At 43.4% G+C, this 17,461-nt stretch overlaps 1 protein-coding gene across 4 annotated transcripts in view; it reads left to right on the forward strand.

Moving 5' to 3' along the window:
- Positions 1-17,461, forward strand: part of TLN2 (talin 2) — a 225,182-nt gene that overhangs the window by 190,303 nt on the left and 17,418 nt on the right. For all 4 annotated transcript variants that reach the window (XM_066636592.1, XM_066636591.1, XM_066636593.1 and 1 more), the window contains 5 exons: positions 4,082-4,265; positions 6,783-6,908; positions 7,977-8,093; positions 13,745-13,930; positions 15,372-15,479. In XM_066636592.1, coding sequence (XP_066492689.1) covers positions 4,082-4,265; positions 6,783-6,908; positions 7,977-8,093; positions 13,745-13,930; positions 15,372-15,479 — 721 coding nt within the window. The remainder of the gene's footprint in view (positions 1-4,081; positions 4,266-6,782; positions 6,909-7,976; positions 8,094-13,744; positions 13,931-15,371; positions 15,480-17,461) is intronic.

The raw sequence follows: 17,461 nt of genomic DNA on the forward strand, positions 1-17,461 counted from the left end.
AAAGAATCACTGTAGCATGGCAACGCACTTTGGGACCTCTTAGCACACATGAGCTTGTACAAGTATCTCTTCCTGGTACACTCAGTCTGGGTAGATTAGCTTGAATGATGCAGGAAGTCTGTATGCCTTGCTATCTGTAAACTAATGCAGAGGGGGGAAAAATAAACACCAATGCTTAAATGGTTCTCCCTAGATGTTTCTAGTTATTAAGAACATAAGAACAGCCCCACTGGATCAGGCCATAGGCCCATCTAGTCCAGCTTCCTGTATCTCACCTAATGCCCCAGGGAGCACACCTGATAACAAGAGACCTCATCCTGGTACCCTCCCTTGCATCTGGCATTCTGACATAGCCCATTTCTAAAATCAGGAGGTTGCACATACACATCATGGCTTGTAACTGTAATGGATTTTTCCTCCAGAAACTTGTCCAATTCCCCTTTTAAAGGCATCCAGGCCAGATGCCGTCACCACATCCTGTGGCATGGAGTTCCATAGACCAACCACACGCCGAGTAAAGAAATATTTTTTTTAATCTTTCCTAACTCTCCCAACACTCAATTTTAGTGGATGTGCCCTGGTTCTGGTGTTATGCGAGAGTGTAAAGAGCATCTCTCTATCCACTTTATCCTTCCCATGCATAATTTTGTATGTCTCAATCATGTCCCCCCTCAGGAGCCACTTTTCTAGTCTGAAGAGGAGTTGTTAGGGAGAATAAGGTAAGATAGTTCTATCTCCAGGTTTAGAAGTATAAATGAATAGAACAGTGTTTTTCAGCTAATGGCAGTTCACAGTATAGCAGGTGATTCTGCCCTGTGGATCGGCCAGCCTGGTTCATCATCGCTGAAAATGGAGATAGCTGGGCAGTGGTGCACCAGTGGGCAACCTGTGGCTGTACAGTTGCCTGACCCTTCCAAAGAATCATGGTTTGGGAAAGGAGAGTGCAGAGCAAAGCTCCAACTGTGGGAAAAGGTGCTCACTCCTATGCACAGCTGATGTCTCTGGCAGCAGCAGTGGTACTCATCAAAGTGGTACCCACAAACAGTGGTACTTGGAAGAGTGGCATGTGCAAAAAACAGAAAGATTGAAAAGCTCTGATCTATAGGTTTTTTTCAGAGAGCTGAGTATGAAAGAGGGGTTGCCTACTTTTCCTTCTTTCAAACAGATTTGACAGGGCATTTCAAAAACCTGTCACACTTGATTGACCAGAGGCAACAGTGGGACAGAAGAAATAATCTGACTGTCATGGGGTGTTCAGCACCTCTGGCCACCTCCAGCTCTCAAAATTGTCTGTCTCCAAGCCCAAACAGACATGTTTTGGTGTAAAAAGTGCTTCTGGTTTTAAATTGCTTTTCATAACAGTTTAATTTTGAGGCATTTCTGAAGCGCAGAGCTCTTTCCTATCTGGGATAAAAAGCCGCCTTGGGAAGACGCCTGATAAGCAAGTGGCTTTGGAAAACTCAAAGGCATGATAGTCTTAAAATCCTTTCTTTTTTTTTCCTTTTATTGCTCTACAACACCTAATTCCACATTAATGAAAATTCTCTACACAAGGCCCTGCAGATTTGGGGGATTCTGAACCACCCCCAAGTTCTCATCTTTTTTGGTTCATTCTGAAATCGCACTTTTGGATTTGGAAAGGCACAGCAAAGCTGTGGGTTGTTTTGGAGAGGAAGGGGGGTTTGAGAAAAGTGTATTACGAAAGCTGACTAATAAAAATATATGATTCTAGTCTAGGCACGAAGCAAAATCAATTTAACTGCATCACTGCATTTCAGCTAGAATAAACATGGTCAAGAGGAAAATGAAGCTGGAAATATCTCTGATCAGTAAACCTGGGAAAATGTTTTAATTTTCTTTTGCCTAGATGAGACTTTTTTTCCCACACACCAACATATACATAAAATTCTTTATGCATTTTTACACTACTGAGCAGCTGGTGCCTCTTGGCTATAAAGAAAAGTTAAATTTCTAACTCATATGTGAGATGAGCCTAGGATTCTGAACAGCATTCATTGCTAGATGCATGAAGTATGGTTCCCTGCCAGAACTAATGCCATTTTGCAAACTTCAGTTGGAAGTTTAATTTGCTTCTAGCCCTCAGTATGGTGAAGGGAAATCCTGAAAATGGGTTGGTTTCTTCCAACTTTGAACTTTGTAGAACCGAACTCTAGAAAAGTACTTTTTGAACAATTTGGGGGGGGGGGGGGCTATACATATATAGAAAAATAAATACTTGGGCATTCATAGGTTTCCTCCCTTTTTCACTCAGATCATTGTGAACAAATTTGTTTAAGAAAATGTCAAGTATTTTAGCAAAAAATGAAATCAAAAGCAATCCAATTGCATGACTCCATAAGTCAGTTGTGCAATGATGTTTACTTTTTTGAATTTTATAGCAGGAAATGTGTTTCCTGATCTCAGGATATTAATATGGGGCAGTGGAATTCCATGGGGCAGTAGAATTCAGTGGAATGGGGTAGTGGAATTCTACCACTGTACTGCATATTCCATACATTTCAATATCAGAAAGAACAAAGAGATCCCTGTTAGGTAACCTGGATATTCGTGGGAAGGTTGTGGTCTGACTCTCAAGAACTGCAGTTATTGTCCATGCTGAGTGTGCAGCATGAGTTTGTGAAAGCCATCACACTCAGCTTCTTGAGAAATTCAGGTTTCCTTCTGCTATCAGAACAAGCTGAGAGTTGTGAAGTATGTTAAAAATGCTGAACAGAGGATAAATGATTATTTTCAGCAGACCTACTGTGTTGGTAGAATAGCAGGATTTCAGATATCACAGACAGTGGCCTCACTAGGGTTTGCTTTACCCGGTGAGGGAGACCAGTGCATCTCCCTCATGATGGACCCCCACCCACATGATGGACCTCCTCCCATGCAGTGGACGGGGCAACACCCCAAGCAGTGGGCATGGTGGTGAACCATGCGCCATTTTTTAAAAAATATTTTTGATAGAATAAACATATTTCAATGGGGTTTGTTTCATTGCATTCTGCATAAAACCACACATTGAATGATATATAACATGATGGTATTATTCGAAAATACCAAGAGTTTAAAAATTTTGGCCAGTAATGGTGTCACTCCCCTGTACACTACACCTAGTGCAGCCTGTACCCCCCCCCCAGCAATGTCACCGTTCACAGAGCTCTTTAGGTATTGCAAAGTTTGTTTTCCTCTTTCACTTACTAACCTTTTGTCCAGTAGTTTTCTCTCCTTTCCATCTGCCCTGAACATTTGGTCCAGTAAGGCATAAACAAGCCATTTTCTATATTCTCTACCATATGCAAATCCAGCCAAAGAAATTCCATTCATTGAATTGAATAGCCTGCCCTGGGATTCAACTGGTTGAATCAAGAGCCTTGCACTTGCTTTCACCATGGTGACGTCATGTTCCCTTCCAAGAAGTTGTTGGAGCTGAACTTCATTGTGTTTAGTGCTCTGACAACCTGAAAGTTAATCCATCTGTTCTGAGTTTACTTTGCAGCCTGATTCAGAGGGTAATTATAGAAGTGTAATTATCACAGCAGCAGTGAATCTAAGGGGACCAGGGGGTATACCGACTTGGGTGCCAGACTTTTAGGGGGTGTCAAGCCGCTGCTCCCACTGGAGAAAGAAGCCTCCTGGTGTCCAGGAGGTGGTGTGAGGTGCAGGAAGGCTGTGTGTGTTCTCTCTGATCCTCAGACCACCACCTGGACCTTGGGGGGTTCTTTCTTCAGCAAGGAGACCCCAGCTTGACACCCCCACAAGGCCTGTTACCCAGTTTTCACACTACCTCCTGGGTGCCGGAGTGTGTGTGTGTGTGTGTGTGTGTGTGTGTGTGTGTGTGTGTGTGTGTGTGTGTTAAGCACTCTGGGTGCTGTTAACACCTAGGGAGGGGTAAATATTTTGTTGTTTGGGGATGTTAAAAATTTTGTGCCCCAGTGCCAGATGCCTTAGCTATGCCACTGATTCACAATGGCATAGGACACGCCTATTTAAACACAACAGTTCTGATTCACAACTTCACAACAGTTCTGATTACCAATCGATCCCTCTTTTCCTTTGTAATCCTTCTTTCTAGGGAAAATATACTGAAGACAGCAAAAGCATTGGTTGAAGATACAAAGCTGTTGGTGTCCGGAGCAGCCTCCAGCCAGGAGAAGCTAGCCCAAGCTGCACAGTCATCTGCTAGTACTATCACGCAGCTAGCAGAGGTGGTAAAACTGGGAGCTGCCAGTTTGGGATCAGATGACCCAGAAACACAGGTATGTGGTGGTGGTGGTGGTGGTGGGGAATTAGCCAGAAAGAGGTACTTCATGGGCATTGGCCATTTTGAGTCTTCCAACTATTCTTCAAGGGTTGCTAAATTTTTAACCAAGCATCTGCAAAGAGCAATTGGAGCCAGAGACTGGTGAGTTGTCGTTTTGGAGAAAATTCAGTTGTTCTTGTATGCCTCGAACAAGGTATTTCTCACATGACAAGAAGCAAATTATATTCCCTGTCTAAATGTGCACTGCAAACATTGTGCTTAGCACTTCACTAATCAGGGGGTGTGTTTGTGATCTCCTTGGGGTTCCTTGTTACTTGGCTGCCATGCTTCAAAGTCAACTCTGAACAAAATGAATTAACATTCAGGGTGTCAGAGCATGTGGCTGCCTTCGAAAATGGCACCCCAATGTTCTGTTCTCCCCCCTCCCCGCCACCCCTGTAACATTAAGAATCACTTATTCCATGTTGTGATGTTACCATGCTGTATGTTTCTCCACTTCTGCCAGTAGCATAGGTGTTGGGATAAGGAAATGAATGGAATGATGATGTCATAACATGTTATCCTTCCCAGCACAGGGAAGAGACTAAGAATTCAGGAAAATGCAGTGGTAGCTTCATCATATGTGATGAGTAGCTCCCACCCTTTACCTTTTGTTTTCACTGTTGCTAACTTGCATTCTCTTCTACAGTACTTCAGAATGCACAAGCCTCTCTTTCTTGGCCCAACTTCATGAAGTAGCTGCTTGGCCCAAGACCTTCCAGCTCCTGCAGTGTGGTGTCTTACTGTACCAAATGCTGCCGCCCTTACCTAGTCACACACCATCCACTGTCTCCACTACTCCCCTTCTCATTTGCTGCATTTGGAAGAAAGAGTGGAATGGAGCAGAAAAGGTAGCATGGAGAAGAAAAGAGTGGTGGCCTAGGGTGTGCTGTGATGCTGCTCTAGCCAATGCCACTCTAGCCCATCACTCCCCTCTCCTCCATGGTTCCTCTTCTGCACCAGTTTACCTCCTGAGGCAACCACCTCAATCATCCTCGCCCTTCCGTTTGACCATGGAAGTATTTCTTCCAAGAGAAACTTCTCACTGGATCTGACATTATCTGTTCTTTGCTATCTCAAAAAGCAAAGATATGTTCCAAAGGAGTGCTTGGCTATCGCTTTTCTTTCTTGTTTTGGAAACCCTGCCTTTAGCTTTGCCTGCTGCAGTGAAGATCCACAGTTCAGCACTGAACAGAACTGCTCCTGCAATTAATTTGTTTAGGCTGCTTGTCCTTAGATTAGGGTAATCTCATTTGAAAATGAATACCCTGTGCAAAGTGATGTCCCCAAAGAGATTAGCAGAGTGCCAGGCATGCAGATGCTAGAGTAAAAATTCATCCAGTGAGGCAGCAAAGCCAATTAGGGAAGCTTATACAAGATGGCAGTGTGCAAAAGCTGTGAGAAGGGGGAGGGAAGGGCCTGAGACAGGAAAATGTTGCAGCCCAGTCTGGCATCCTCTATCGCTACCTTTTTGGAAACATATGTTGCTTGCAGAGTCTTCTCAGGTAACTTTGTACCCACTTCTCTTGAGATCTGCAATTGATGACCACAGCTTTTTCATACCATAAATTTGAAATATCAATTTCATGCAAAATGCCAAACCGATGCTGGTGTCATGTTGTTGGAGGGTGGATGAAGAAAGGTCCTGTACTGGGCACTCTATGTCACCCCCTGATGGCATACCAGGTATTGCCACAGATGTTGAGGATTCAGGAGTTGTCCTAGCTAGGTGGGTGTTAGGCCCTTAGCTAGTGCTTAGTTGACCTCTGACTCCACCTCTGAGAAAAATACTTAAGCTAAAATAAGAATAAGATTATTATTATTAACAGTATTTATATACCGCTTTTCAACTAAAAGTTCACAAAGCGGTTTACAGAGAAAAATCAAATAACTAAATGGCTCCCTGTCCCAAAAGGGCTCACAATCTAAAAAGATGCAAATGAATACCAACAGACAGACACTAGAACAGACACTGCTGGGGTGAGGTGGGCCAGTCACTCTCCCCCTGCTAAAAAAAAGGAGCACCCACTTGAAAAAGTGCCTGTTACCCAATTAGCAGGGGTATACACATAATAAGATATAATACAAATAATAAGATCTGCAACACACAAAGATGTAACCAAGGCAAAGACAGAATTTAGAACAGGTAGTATTGAGTTTTACAGTGGATTATACGTGAATATATTATGAGGGAGGGAGAGGGTTGTTCATTATGATCTACCACACTTAGTGTAGTAAATTTAGTGGTGTTAACCATCATTGACCTGTTCTCCCTAAAACCGTGGTTTCCAATTTACATCTGAACTAGCCCCAGTTGGATAAAGGTTTCATAATTTTATGCGAATGCAATATATGGGTTCCCCGTTCAGTGTATGTTCTGTGAACGTATACGAGACATGCACCTTGCTTTTTTTTCCATCTCTTTCCAACACTTAAACTGTCAAACGTATTGTGTGGTTTTCCCTCTTGCCAGGTTGTGCTAATCAATGCTATTAAGGATGTTGCAAAAGCCCTCTCTGATCTCATTGGAGCAACCAAAGGAGCTGCAAGCAAGCCAGCAGAAGACCCATCCATGTACCAACTCAAGGGAGCGGCCAAGGTACTTATTTTTATGGTTCTTATGCATAGCCCACATATGTTGATAGCTGGATTTTGCCTGTTTGAATATCAGGTGCTTCCCAAGGACCTGGGATATTTCACAGATATTTTTGTATTATGTGTGTTGTTCCAAGTATAGTCATTTTTGTTATTTATATATTGCTTTTCAACTAAAAGTTTCACCAAGTGGTTTATATAGCTTCAGAAATGGTTCCCCATTCGAAAAGCGATTCACTGTCTTAAAAGCTAGATATAGACTCAAGCAAACAACCACTAGAAAAGATACTCTGCAGGGCTGAATAGGAAGCAGTTGCTCTCTCCCTTCTTCAGTATCATTTTAAGAAGTTCCTCTTGGCGTTGTTAGCAGGGAAGATGATGGGTTCTGGTTCATGCAAAACGTCAGTCAGATTGTCTGTCTGTATTGCTGTCATTCCTGCCAAAGCAAATTTTCTTATAGACCTTAGTCTTTATCAGTGCACCTCCCGAAGGCACAGCCTCTGGAGTATCTTGAGGGTGTCATCATTAAGTTGTCAATACTCTTAGATCCATGCTTGCCCTATTACAGCCAGTTAACATAAGAAAAACCCTACATTGTCCTGTTTTCTCCACTGTCCAGCCAGATGTTCCCTGGAAACCCACAAGCAGGCATAAAAGGCAATAGTTCTCTCTTGCTGGTACTCCCAAATTACTGCTAATTGATGACATTAGTTCTTCTCAACCTGGCAAGGTTCTGAGTTTGGGATCCTTGCACTTCAAGGCATATACTTCCACATCAGTCCCAATGTCTAGAAAAGCCTTCCTTTCTCCATGGATCATGTTATCTTTCTGCCCTGCTACATATCTGTATATCTTTAAAAATCAAACCATCTAGCAAATGATTCCTTTATGATGAACAGGTACGAGTAGTGTCTGAGCTATTCAAGAGAAGATTAATCTGATTAGTCTATTGATCTCCATATCTAAATTCACATTGAATTATGAATTCATCTTGACATTCCTTCTCATATAGTCCTATGTAAGGAGAGTTGGCAATAAAGTCATTTTCTTTTCCTGGCTCTTGTCTTTGCAGGTAATGGTAACGAACGTCACATCGCTTTTGAAGACTGTGAAAGCTGTGGAAGATGAAGCTACACGAGGAACAAGGGCACTGGAGGCTACAATTGAGTACATCAAGCAGGAACTCACGGTAATAACATTATGTAATTGTGTTTGCCAGTTTACCTGAAATGGACAAACGCTGTGTCAGATCCAGTATATTTTTCCAAAATAAAATTTGGAGTCAGCCACCTGTTTGCCAGGTCAGTTTTGGCCTACCGTTTATCTTCTTGGGACTTGCTTCAGGTTTAGTTGATAGCAGTTATAAGTACAAGTGTGTGTCACTTATCAACATTCCAACTAACGACAGATCGCTTTACTGTACATTAGCTGAAAACTAATGTACCACACACCTAACTAACTACCACACACCTAACACACACACTAACCAACCACACACCTTTGTGTGGTTGGTATTGGTGTTGTCATTAGGAGGCCTCAGAGGCCTATTCTGAGTCATGCCAGGCCTCAGAATGGCCTGCAGAAACCTCTGGAAACTTCTTCAGGTTTTCGAAAGTTACTTCCAATTTGCTTCCAAAAACGGGAAATAGCTTCCAGATGCTTCTGCAGGCTACTCTGCAGCCCGTGGAGGCCTGGCATGACCCAGAAGAGGCCTCTGGGACCTTCTAATGACAACACCAACAAAACACCACCACCCCAAAAAATAGGGATTTCACTTAATGGTGAATCTGCTTAACAACGAAGTTCATAGAACCTATCCCTGTCATTAAGCAACACGTACCTGTATTTATAATTTTTCCTCTAGAACAGTGGTTCCCAAACTGTGGGTCAGGACCAAATTTTTCGTGGGTCGCATACTTGATAACGGAGAAGGAAAATGTATTGAGCCCTATGGAAATTGAAACAGAACAGCAGGTGCATATTTACTTCCAAGAAGGCAAACATGCCTTGTTCCATTTTGAAGGGCAGGCCGAACGAACACAATGCCACCAGAATGGTCCCAGTTCAGTGAACACAGGCCCCAACAAACTGTCAAAAAAGTGGTCCCCCCACTTAGTAATAGTAAAGAGTATAAAGACAGAGGCTTGAGCGGCTGATAAAGTGAAACTTTTATTTATTTTTTAAATCTTATAAAGCTAAGTGAATCCTGTTAAGAGTGTTATCTTAAAAAGTGGGTCCCAGCACTAAAACATTTGGGATCAACTGCTCTAGGAAGCTTTGAACTGAGCATTGGTGGCTTGCCTCAGCAAACAAGCACCTCTTGGGAGCCAAAGCACCTCCATGATGACACCCACTCTGTGAATTTGTCCAAGGAAGAGCATCTGGCCACCTCATTTGCAATGTTTTCTGTGCCTGACAAAGATCTTCTTATGTAGGTCATGGCAAAGATGCATGTGCATGGCAATGATGTCATACACCATTGCTGGACTTGTGGGAATGCCATGCTCTGTGCTGTGCAGAGTTTGGTTCAGCTGGGGTTTGAGCTGTGCAGCCACACAGCTTAACTGGAACAATACCCATTCTGAGAATGGGAGTTCCACATCACAGTGGAAAAAGCCCTGTCGCCCTTTAATGGCCTTTATAGGCATAAATTTGTCAATAAAAGAATACAGAATTGCCCCAGGGCTTGATGGGAAAACTGGCATGTCCCATCTTAGTAGCTCAAGTGTCAGTGCCATAGGTCGTAGGACTGATTCCACCAAGTCTGTGAATGGTTATTAGTCATGATAAATATATGAACATGTAAAGTCTCCTTATACTGAGTAGACTATTCTCTGAATACCAGTTTCAGGGAAGCAGTGGTGGGAGAGAAGTATACTTTTCTCTCCTGCTTACAGGCTTCCCAGAGGCAGCTGCTGGGTCACTGTAGGAAGCAGGATGCTGGCCCAGATGGCCTTTGGCCTGCTCCAGCAGGGCTTTTACTACTGGGTCATTTTAGTCAAGTTCCGAGTATTCTGATTGATAGCAGTTCTCTGGGACTCAGGCAGAGGTCATGCCTGCAGTGAAATGAAGCAACATTATCTGTTAATAGAGATTGATTTTTAAAGTTGTTAAAGATTTTCCCAGTAATGGTATGCATTTTAAAGGTTCTTTTTTTTCTTCTTTTTTTTGAAAAAGAAACTCTGCTATGAGAGCCAAGAGATTGTGGGTGCACAGGGCATACAAAATGCACCGTTCTTATTGACTGATTGTGGAATAGAACTCCTTTAGAATTGGTAGTGTTGGACAAGAGATGGGTTTGGTTTGTACAAGTTACAAGAGTGGAGGAGCCAGAGGGGGCAGTGAGAAGGGACAGTTGACAAGAGTTGTGGCAGTCAGAGGGTGCACTTAGTGGGAAGACCTGTGAGTAACTGATGAGAAAATGCTGCCTGAACTACAACAGGGCATAACTCGTTGAAGCATTAGTTTTAAAGGGTTCTATATATAGAACAATATTGTAAAGACCCTTATCAGATCTAGGACAGCCTGCCCATGTAAACCACCTTCAGTAATTTCTGACGAGAAACTGGATGATGAGGAAAGGGGTGTGTGTGTGTGTGTGTGTGTGTGTGTGTGTGTGTGTGTGTGTGTGTGTAGGATGTGTTATAAATTGACACTTTGTTTCAAAATATCCCACCTGGTTTGGATGCATTGCAGCTCTTTGAATGTGTGATAAAGACATCTAGTTCCGTATACTTGGTGATACAGGAAAAGGGAGGAGGAAGAGCGTGGCAGTCTTGGTTGAGATTTCTGGTTGGAGAGACCATACCAATGAAGCTCCCTTATCCTGAGTTGATATACTGATGGCTGGTCCATCATAAGAACATAAGAACAGCCCCACTGGATCAGGCCATAGGCCCATCTAGTCCAGCTTCCTGTATCTCACAGCAGCCCACCAAATGCCCCAGGGATAACAAGATAACCAGGGATAACCAGATAACAAGAGACCTCATTCTGGTGCCCTCCCTTGCATCTGGCATTCTGACATAGCCCATCCAGTCTGGTATTGACCTATTCTGAATGGAAGAGGCTCTCTTGAGGGCTCAAGCTTGACCATCACCTCTGCCCAGCTGCATGCTCACCTTGTGAAAGCTCAGCATTCCTGAAGTGTAGGGGTGATTTGATGACATCATTGCATCATCGTATCACCACCAACTGCTTCCAGAGTTCCCCAATTTGGAATCAATTAGAGCAGTGTTTCTCAGTCTGTGGGTTGGGACCCACCAGGTACGTCATGAGCAAATTTCAGGTGGGTCCCCGTTCATTTCAATATTTTATTTTTAATATATTAGACTTTACGCTACCATGGCATGTGACTGCATTGGGGAAATATTACAGATCTGTACTTTGAACAGGCTACTCTGTATATGCTTTTAACAATGACAGTAAATGGGACTTACACCTGGGTAAGTGCGGGTAGGATTGCAGGCTAGGATTGTTAAGAATTTTCCTGCTTGATGATGTCACTTCTGGTCATGAAATCACATCCAGTGAGTCCTGACAGATTCTCATTCTAAAAAGTGGGTCTCAGTGCTAAAAGTTTGAGAAACACTGAATTAGAAGCAAAGGTGGGAGGAGGAGCCTTTCCAATTCACAGAGAAACATCTGAGTGCAGAGTTCCGTTTAACACTCTGAGCCTTGTCACTGATAGCATGCCAAGGGCCGAAGACTCAGGCAGCATCACTAAGGTTCGCGTCACCCAGTGCGGGAGGCCAGCGCATCACCCCATGCAGAGGGTGGGGCAACATCCCAGGTGGTGGGCATGGTGATATACCATCGCCCTGCCTCCACTGGTTTTTTGGCTGTACCTTTTGATAGAATAAAGATATTTCAGCGTGTTTTTGTTTCACTGCATTCTGCATGAAATTATGCATTGATTGATATATGATGGTATTATTCTTACAAACTGTGATTTTAGTGATTTTGGTCACTAGTGGTGTCACCCCCCCCCCTCCAGGGTGTCAACAACGCCTTATTGCAGCAGTTCTCAAACTTTTAGCACCAGAACCCACTCTTTAGAATGACAGTCTGTCCAGGACCCATTGGAAGTGATATCATGGCCACAAGTGACATCATAAAGCAAATTAAAATAATTACAAAAATCAAATTAAAGTAAAACAAATAATTAAAAAAGAGGAAGCCTGCCCTGTTCTACCAAGTGAATTTTCTCTGTAGCCTGCCTGCGAAAACCTCCCCCCCACCACCAAAAAGAATCAGTAGGATTTTCACCCCTACCCAGTTCCCAGTTCAATTTCAGTTCTTATATTTCAAGCATATCACTGTCAGTACCCACCTGGCTTTACTAGTCTGAAAGCCCAATGCTATGCCTGTCTACTCAGAAGTAAGTACCCATTATAGTCAGTGGGACTTACTCCCAAGAAAGTTTGGATAGAATTGCAGCCTAAAATAGAAAAAATTCACCTTACCCTGTCAAGCCTTTTTTATTCTTTTTATGGGGGGGGGGGGCTGCCTTCTGGAGCATTTGTTGAGCTCCAGTTCCATCAGATCAGAACCATTCTGGTGGCCTCACATTTCACTTTGCCTGACCTGCCCAGGAGCCAAGGCAGGTCTGCTTACTCAGGAGTAAACGCAACCGTGTGGCTTACTTCCGCTTTCCATAGGGCTCAGTACATTCGCCAGCTTGGAGGGAGGGACCTTCTTCTCAGGTGTTTTTGGGGGGCTACATTCATTGGATCATGACCATTCTGGTGTTGTTGGATTCCTCTCAGCCTGCCCTTTCTGTTGGACTAAAGCAAGTTTACCTACTCATGCGTAAACGTGTGATACAGCTCAGTTTCACTTTCCATAGGGCTCCATGTATTTTTAGTTTTCCAGTTTTTTGCCAATAACTTTTGATAGGTGATATTTCAGTCTGGTTTTTTGCATTGCATACTGCTGGAAATTCTACATCCAGTGGTATATAACATGATGGTATTACTCAGTGGTACTCACACTCTCTGGGAGAGTTTGAGAGCCACTACGTTCTTGCGTGGGTGGGAGGGGGGAGGCAGCAGGGGCGGGGGAAGGTAGTGGCGCGATCCCCAGGATCTTGCCGCTCAGGGGGGCTGCAGGGGTTTGGGTACACTTACCCAAGCCCCTGCAGCCTCCCGGGGGTGCAGGGAGCTCAGCGCGAACTGTAGCAGGGCTCCCTGCAGCAGTGAAAGTAGATGCGGAGCAATCGCGCCCCGAAGTGGCGCGTACCCAAGCCCCTGCAGCCCCCCTGAGCAGCATGATCCTAAGGAAAGCATGTGCTCTCCCACTGAATTATGGCTTCTTTCAAAAAGCATGTGCTCTACCACTGAGCCATATGGAACTTGGCTTATATGGAATTTGAATCATATGGATTTTGGCTTGATTTTGGTGGTGGAATGCTACTGAATGGTAGCAAGGGCCCCATGAAGCTACATGAATGGGGGGGTGGAATATGGTGGGAACCAGATGTAAGCTACTCTCAATAAGGGGGAAACCACAGTGCATAAGTGTGATGGATTGATCATGTGGGAAGGAGCACATTTCTGTCCAACCCAGAGCATGTGTGCCTTTGTCAAGACAATGTGCTACCAGCATGGTTCTAAACAGCACTGGGATTTGTAAGCCATCACGTCTGGAATATGGGTGCAGGGAGGGAAGATAAACTAGCTGTTTTCCATTTAAACATCTTGTTTCCTGACATTTCAAGGCTGTTTCCAGTTGTTCTCTGCTTCAGAGCAAAAGCTTTCCAATTGCACGTCCAGGCAGACGCTCCATTCCCTTCCCTTCTCTCATTTTTGCCTCTCCCCTCCCCCTTTTTTGTGCATCCAGGTGTTCCAGTCGAAGGAGGTTCCTGAAAAGTCCTCATCGCCTGAAGAATCGATCCGGATGACGAAAGGCATCACCATGGCAACTGCCAAAGCTGTGGCAGCTGGGAACTCGTGTCGGCAAGAGGATGTGATCGCAACAGCCAACTTGAGCCGCAAAGCAGTGGCTGACATGCTGATAGCTTGCAAGGTAAAGATGCGTTTTCTGCTCCTGGGGGCAAACCTTGGTCATTCTCTCCTTCAGATCCACCTAAGCCCTGATGACTTTGAATGGGGTAGGGAGCTTGGGTTAATTTTCTGGCAACTGCCAGAATGAAGGGCTTCCTTCTGTTGATGTGAAAAAGATTGGTATTTCAATATTCCAGGACATTTCCTTGTGAATAAGGGGTGTTTTTCTTGCTGTTTTCTGAAAGTTGATACAAGCTCAGTCTACATACGATTCAGGGCCAAGTGATTTTTTTTTAAATCTAGCAGAGTTTTTTTTCATTTAAATTAGATTTTTACATTTTTAACGTTGCTGCCCGTTATTTACATTTGCAGGAGGGGGAAAAGAATTATAGTTCTGATATACTTTACAAGGTGGTTGTAAGGATTATAGTAAGATAACATCTGTGAAGTTCTTTAGTATACTCAAAGTACTGTATAAATGCTAAGTCTGTATTATTTTTCAATGAGGCTGCAACACTATATGCACTTTCCTGAGAGTAAGGCCCACTGAACACAGTGGGACTTCCTTCCAAGGGGACATGCATAGACTTGCGCTGTTTGGTAGTTCTTGGCTATCATTATCTGCATTTCTAGGCAGGACCTGCACATTGTTTCCAAAAGGGGTATTGGTTACTTTAAAGCGAGGGGGTGTATTTGTGTGCATATAGACTCTTATGAACCTATTGTTTGTAAGGACAGAGTTTGCTGCCTTCCTTGTGCATCATTGTGATTCTTTGATCCCATAATAACCCCAAGCAGCCAATTCCGACTGTACTCCAAGGTCAAAAAGGAGATGAAGGAATGGCATAGGAAGGATAGAAGGGAAGTTTCATCATGCTATCTTGCTTGACCTGTCCTTACTTTTGGAGCTGTAAGACGTGGAAGCCTCACTTATCTCAATAGGAAAGTTAAGCATGTAGTTAATGCTCTTATGGAGTATTTAACTTAGGCTGGATTGTAGATATATAACAATAAAAATGAAAAAAGTAACCAACTGTGGTTTCGGTGATCCATAAATGTATTTAAATTGAATAAGCTGATAGCATTTTAGCAAATTATTGGGTCAAATGATTAATCAGCTACAATTCTTGAATTCATTTACAGCCCTGCTTGTTTAAATTTTCTTTCAAGTGGACAAATTAACAGGCAGACAAATTGCCAAGGGAGTTTCCCTGCCTGGTTGTGGATGAGTGTGGATTATGCCATTTGTCAAACTGATCCACACCAGGAAGAGTTATGGGTTTTTTTCTACCCATCTGAAACTTCCTGTCTGAAGATGTTGGGCCGTGTGCTTTTGAGTGTGGCAGTATAGCTGGTATTTTTTTAAATTACATCTCATTGTTGAACTAAGAGCTTAGTGTGGAACATCAGGCGGCTTGCGTCACCATTTTGCATTCACTGCTGATGTTCTCCTGGGTCCTTAGCAAGCTTCTTATCACCATGATGTGAGTGAAGAGGTTCGGGCAAGAGCACTGTGCTATGGAACGGAATGCACTCTGGGATACTTGGAGCTCCTGGAACATGTTCTTATGGTAAGAATAAACTTGTTGTATGCTTGTTGTTGGGCTATGTGTGAGAGGCACAAGGCAATAGACACGTGTCTGTTGGTCATACAGTACAAACCCGGAAGCTTCAAATTTATCTTCATGCCTGTGCATTAGTCTAGGGCAGCAGTTTTCAATATTTTTCTTCTCTGACCTCTATGGTCCTTGTCTCGTGTGATGTTACCTCCAGATTATGTGGCTCTGTTTCTAATCTAGGGCAGCTGTCTGAGGAGCTGGCAGAGGAAGAAGGGCAGGCAATATGTTACCTGCAGTTATGTGCAGTTACCCTAACAGAGACGCAGAACCCAGAGTTTTTCAGCAATTCTCAACCCCTGTGTTCCAAACTCCCACAGCACATCTGTGGACCTTTCACAGCACACCAATGTGCCACAGCTCCCCAGTTGAAAATTGCTGGTTTAGGGCATTCTAGTATGTGAGGAGGAAGCTCTGAGCAGTACTCCCTTGTATGACTCCATATGGACACAACCCACTTGGAAATACTCCTGCAGAAACCCTAGTAAAATGAACTGGAGCTGATAAGGAGCTCAGAATTGTGTCCTTTAGTTGAGCTCTGTCTGTACCCCATGCTGTCACCCACCTTAGTGATGATCTGGGCTAGCCTTAAAGTAAGGCCAGCTCTGCCTTTTTTTTTTCCTCAGAGCATTGTGATCTTCTGTGATATTCCCAACTCTTAGCAACCACGATGAATACAAAAGCTTTGCCACATGAGTTATTTTGTAGGCTTATTAGGGCAAGTGGATTGCCTTTCAGAAGCCACAGCTAGGCTGAGTGACAGCTGTTAAGCCATCTGAATAACGTTAATGTCTACATTAACCACTGATCAGAAGGCATACACAATTGGTTGTGTGTCTTGCCTGGCATCTTATTGTAATGCTTCTTGTTAAATTAAATTAATGGGCATGTGTTTGAATACAGATAAGGCAAAAACAAAGGTACAATTGCATTACTGCCTGTCACTAACAAGGCAAACGGGGTGAGAAAAATGAATGGTTAGATCTCATTTCAGGAACTGGCTGGGTGGGAAATAATTTGTATTCTCAAGCCTGAGCACTCAAGGGGGTTGTACCCAATTTGAGCCAATCTAGCAATGTTTCACTTTGCACCGCACCATTGAAGGTGAGATTAAAAACCAATTGCATCTTCAGAATATTCATTACAAGACCTGCACCTACCTTTAAAGTCTCACATGCTCTTTCACCGACATGGTTTAGCCTGATTGTTTAGCTGAGACACACAGACAGGCCTATGTACCAGCTGGTTTCCAAAGTCTCACCCCCCCCCCCCCGTGTTTCAAATATAAAATTACTGAGGAGTAAGTCTTGCATGTATAAACTCAAATGATCAATATATACTTTCCCACCTTATTTTTCCCCATCTTATTCCAAGGTGAGTTTTCTAGGTCTGTGAAAGTTTATAAAACTAAGCATAGTGTAGAAAAGATATATTTTCTCTCTCACTGCTTGAACTCAAGGTCACCCAACATAACTGATGAGTGGTGGATTCAGGACAGATAAACGAAAGTGCTTCCTTATGCAATGTGTGGTTAATTTATAAAATTCAGAGCCACAAGATGTAGTGATGGCCATTCGCTTAGGCTTGTCCTGCTCCACGTATTTGTCTAATTCCCTTTCAAAGTTGGCTATAATGGCTACTTATGGTTTGATGGAACCTCCATGTTCCAAGGCAGCCTACCACTGAATAATTGGTAGGGAGCCACAGCAACAGAAGGCTATTGCTCTTCTTGTAGGTTGCTTAAAGGCATCTGGTTGGCCACAGTAAGAAGCAAAATGCTTGACTGGCTGAACAAGTAGAGCTTATTGTGCATTCAGAATGCAAAGCAACCAATAGCAGCAGGGGTTCCAAGTGTACATATTTATATGTTCTTCAAGGAAATAAATCTCAATAGGGGGATACTTTGCCTCCCAGTTATTTTATTATCAAGTTGTTGT

Source organism: Tiliqua scincoides, chromosome 8 (assembly GCF_035046505.1).
Source record: "Tiliqua scincoides isolate rTilSci1 chromosome 8, rTilSci1.hap2, whole genome shotgun sequence".
NCBI classification, from domain to species: Eukaryota; Metazoa; Chordata; class Lepidosauria; order Squamata; family Scincidae; genus Tiliqua; species Tiliqua scincoides.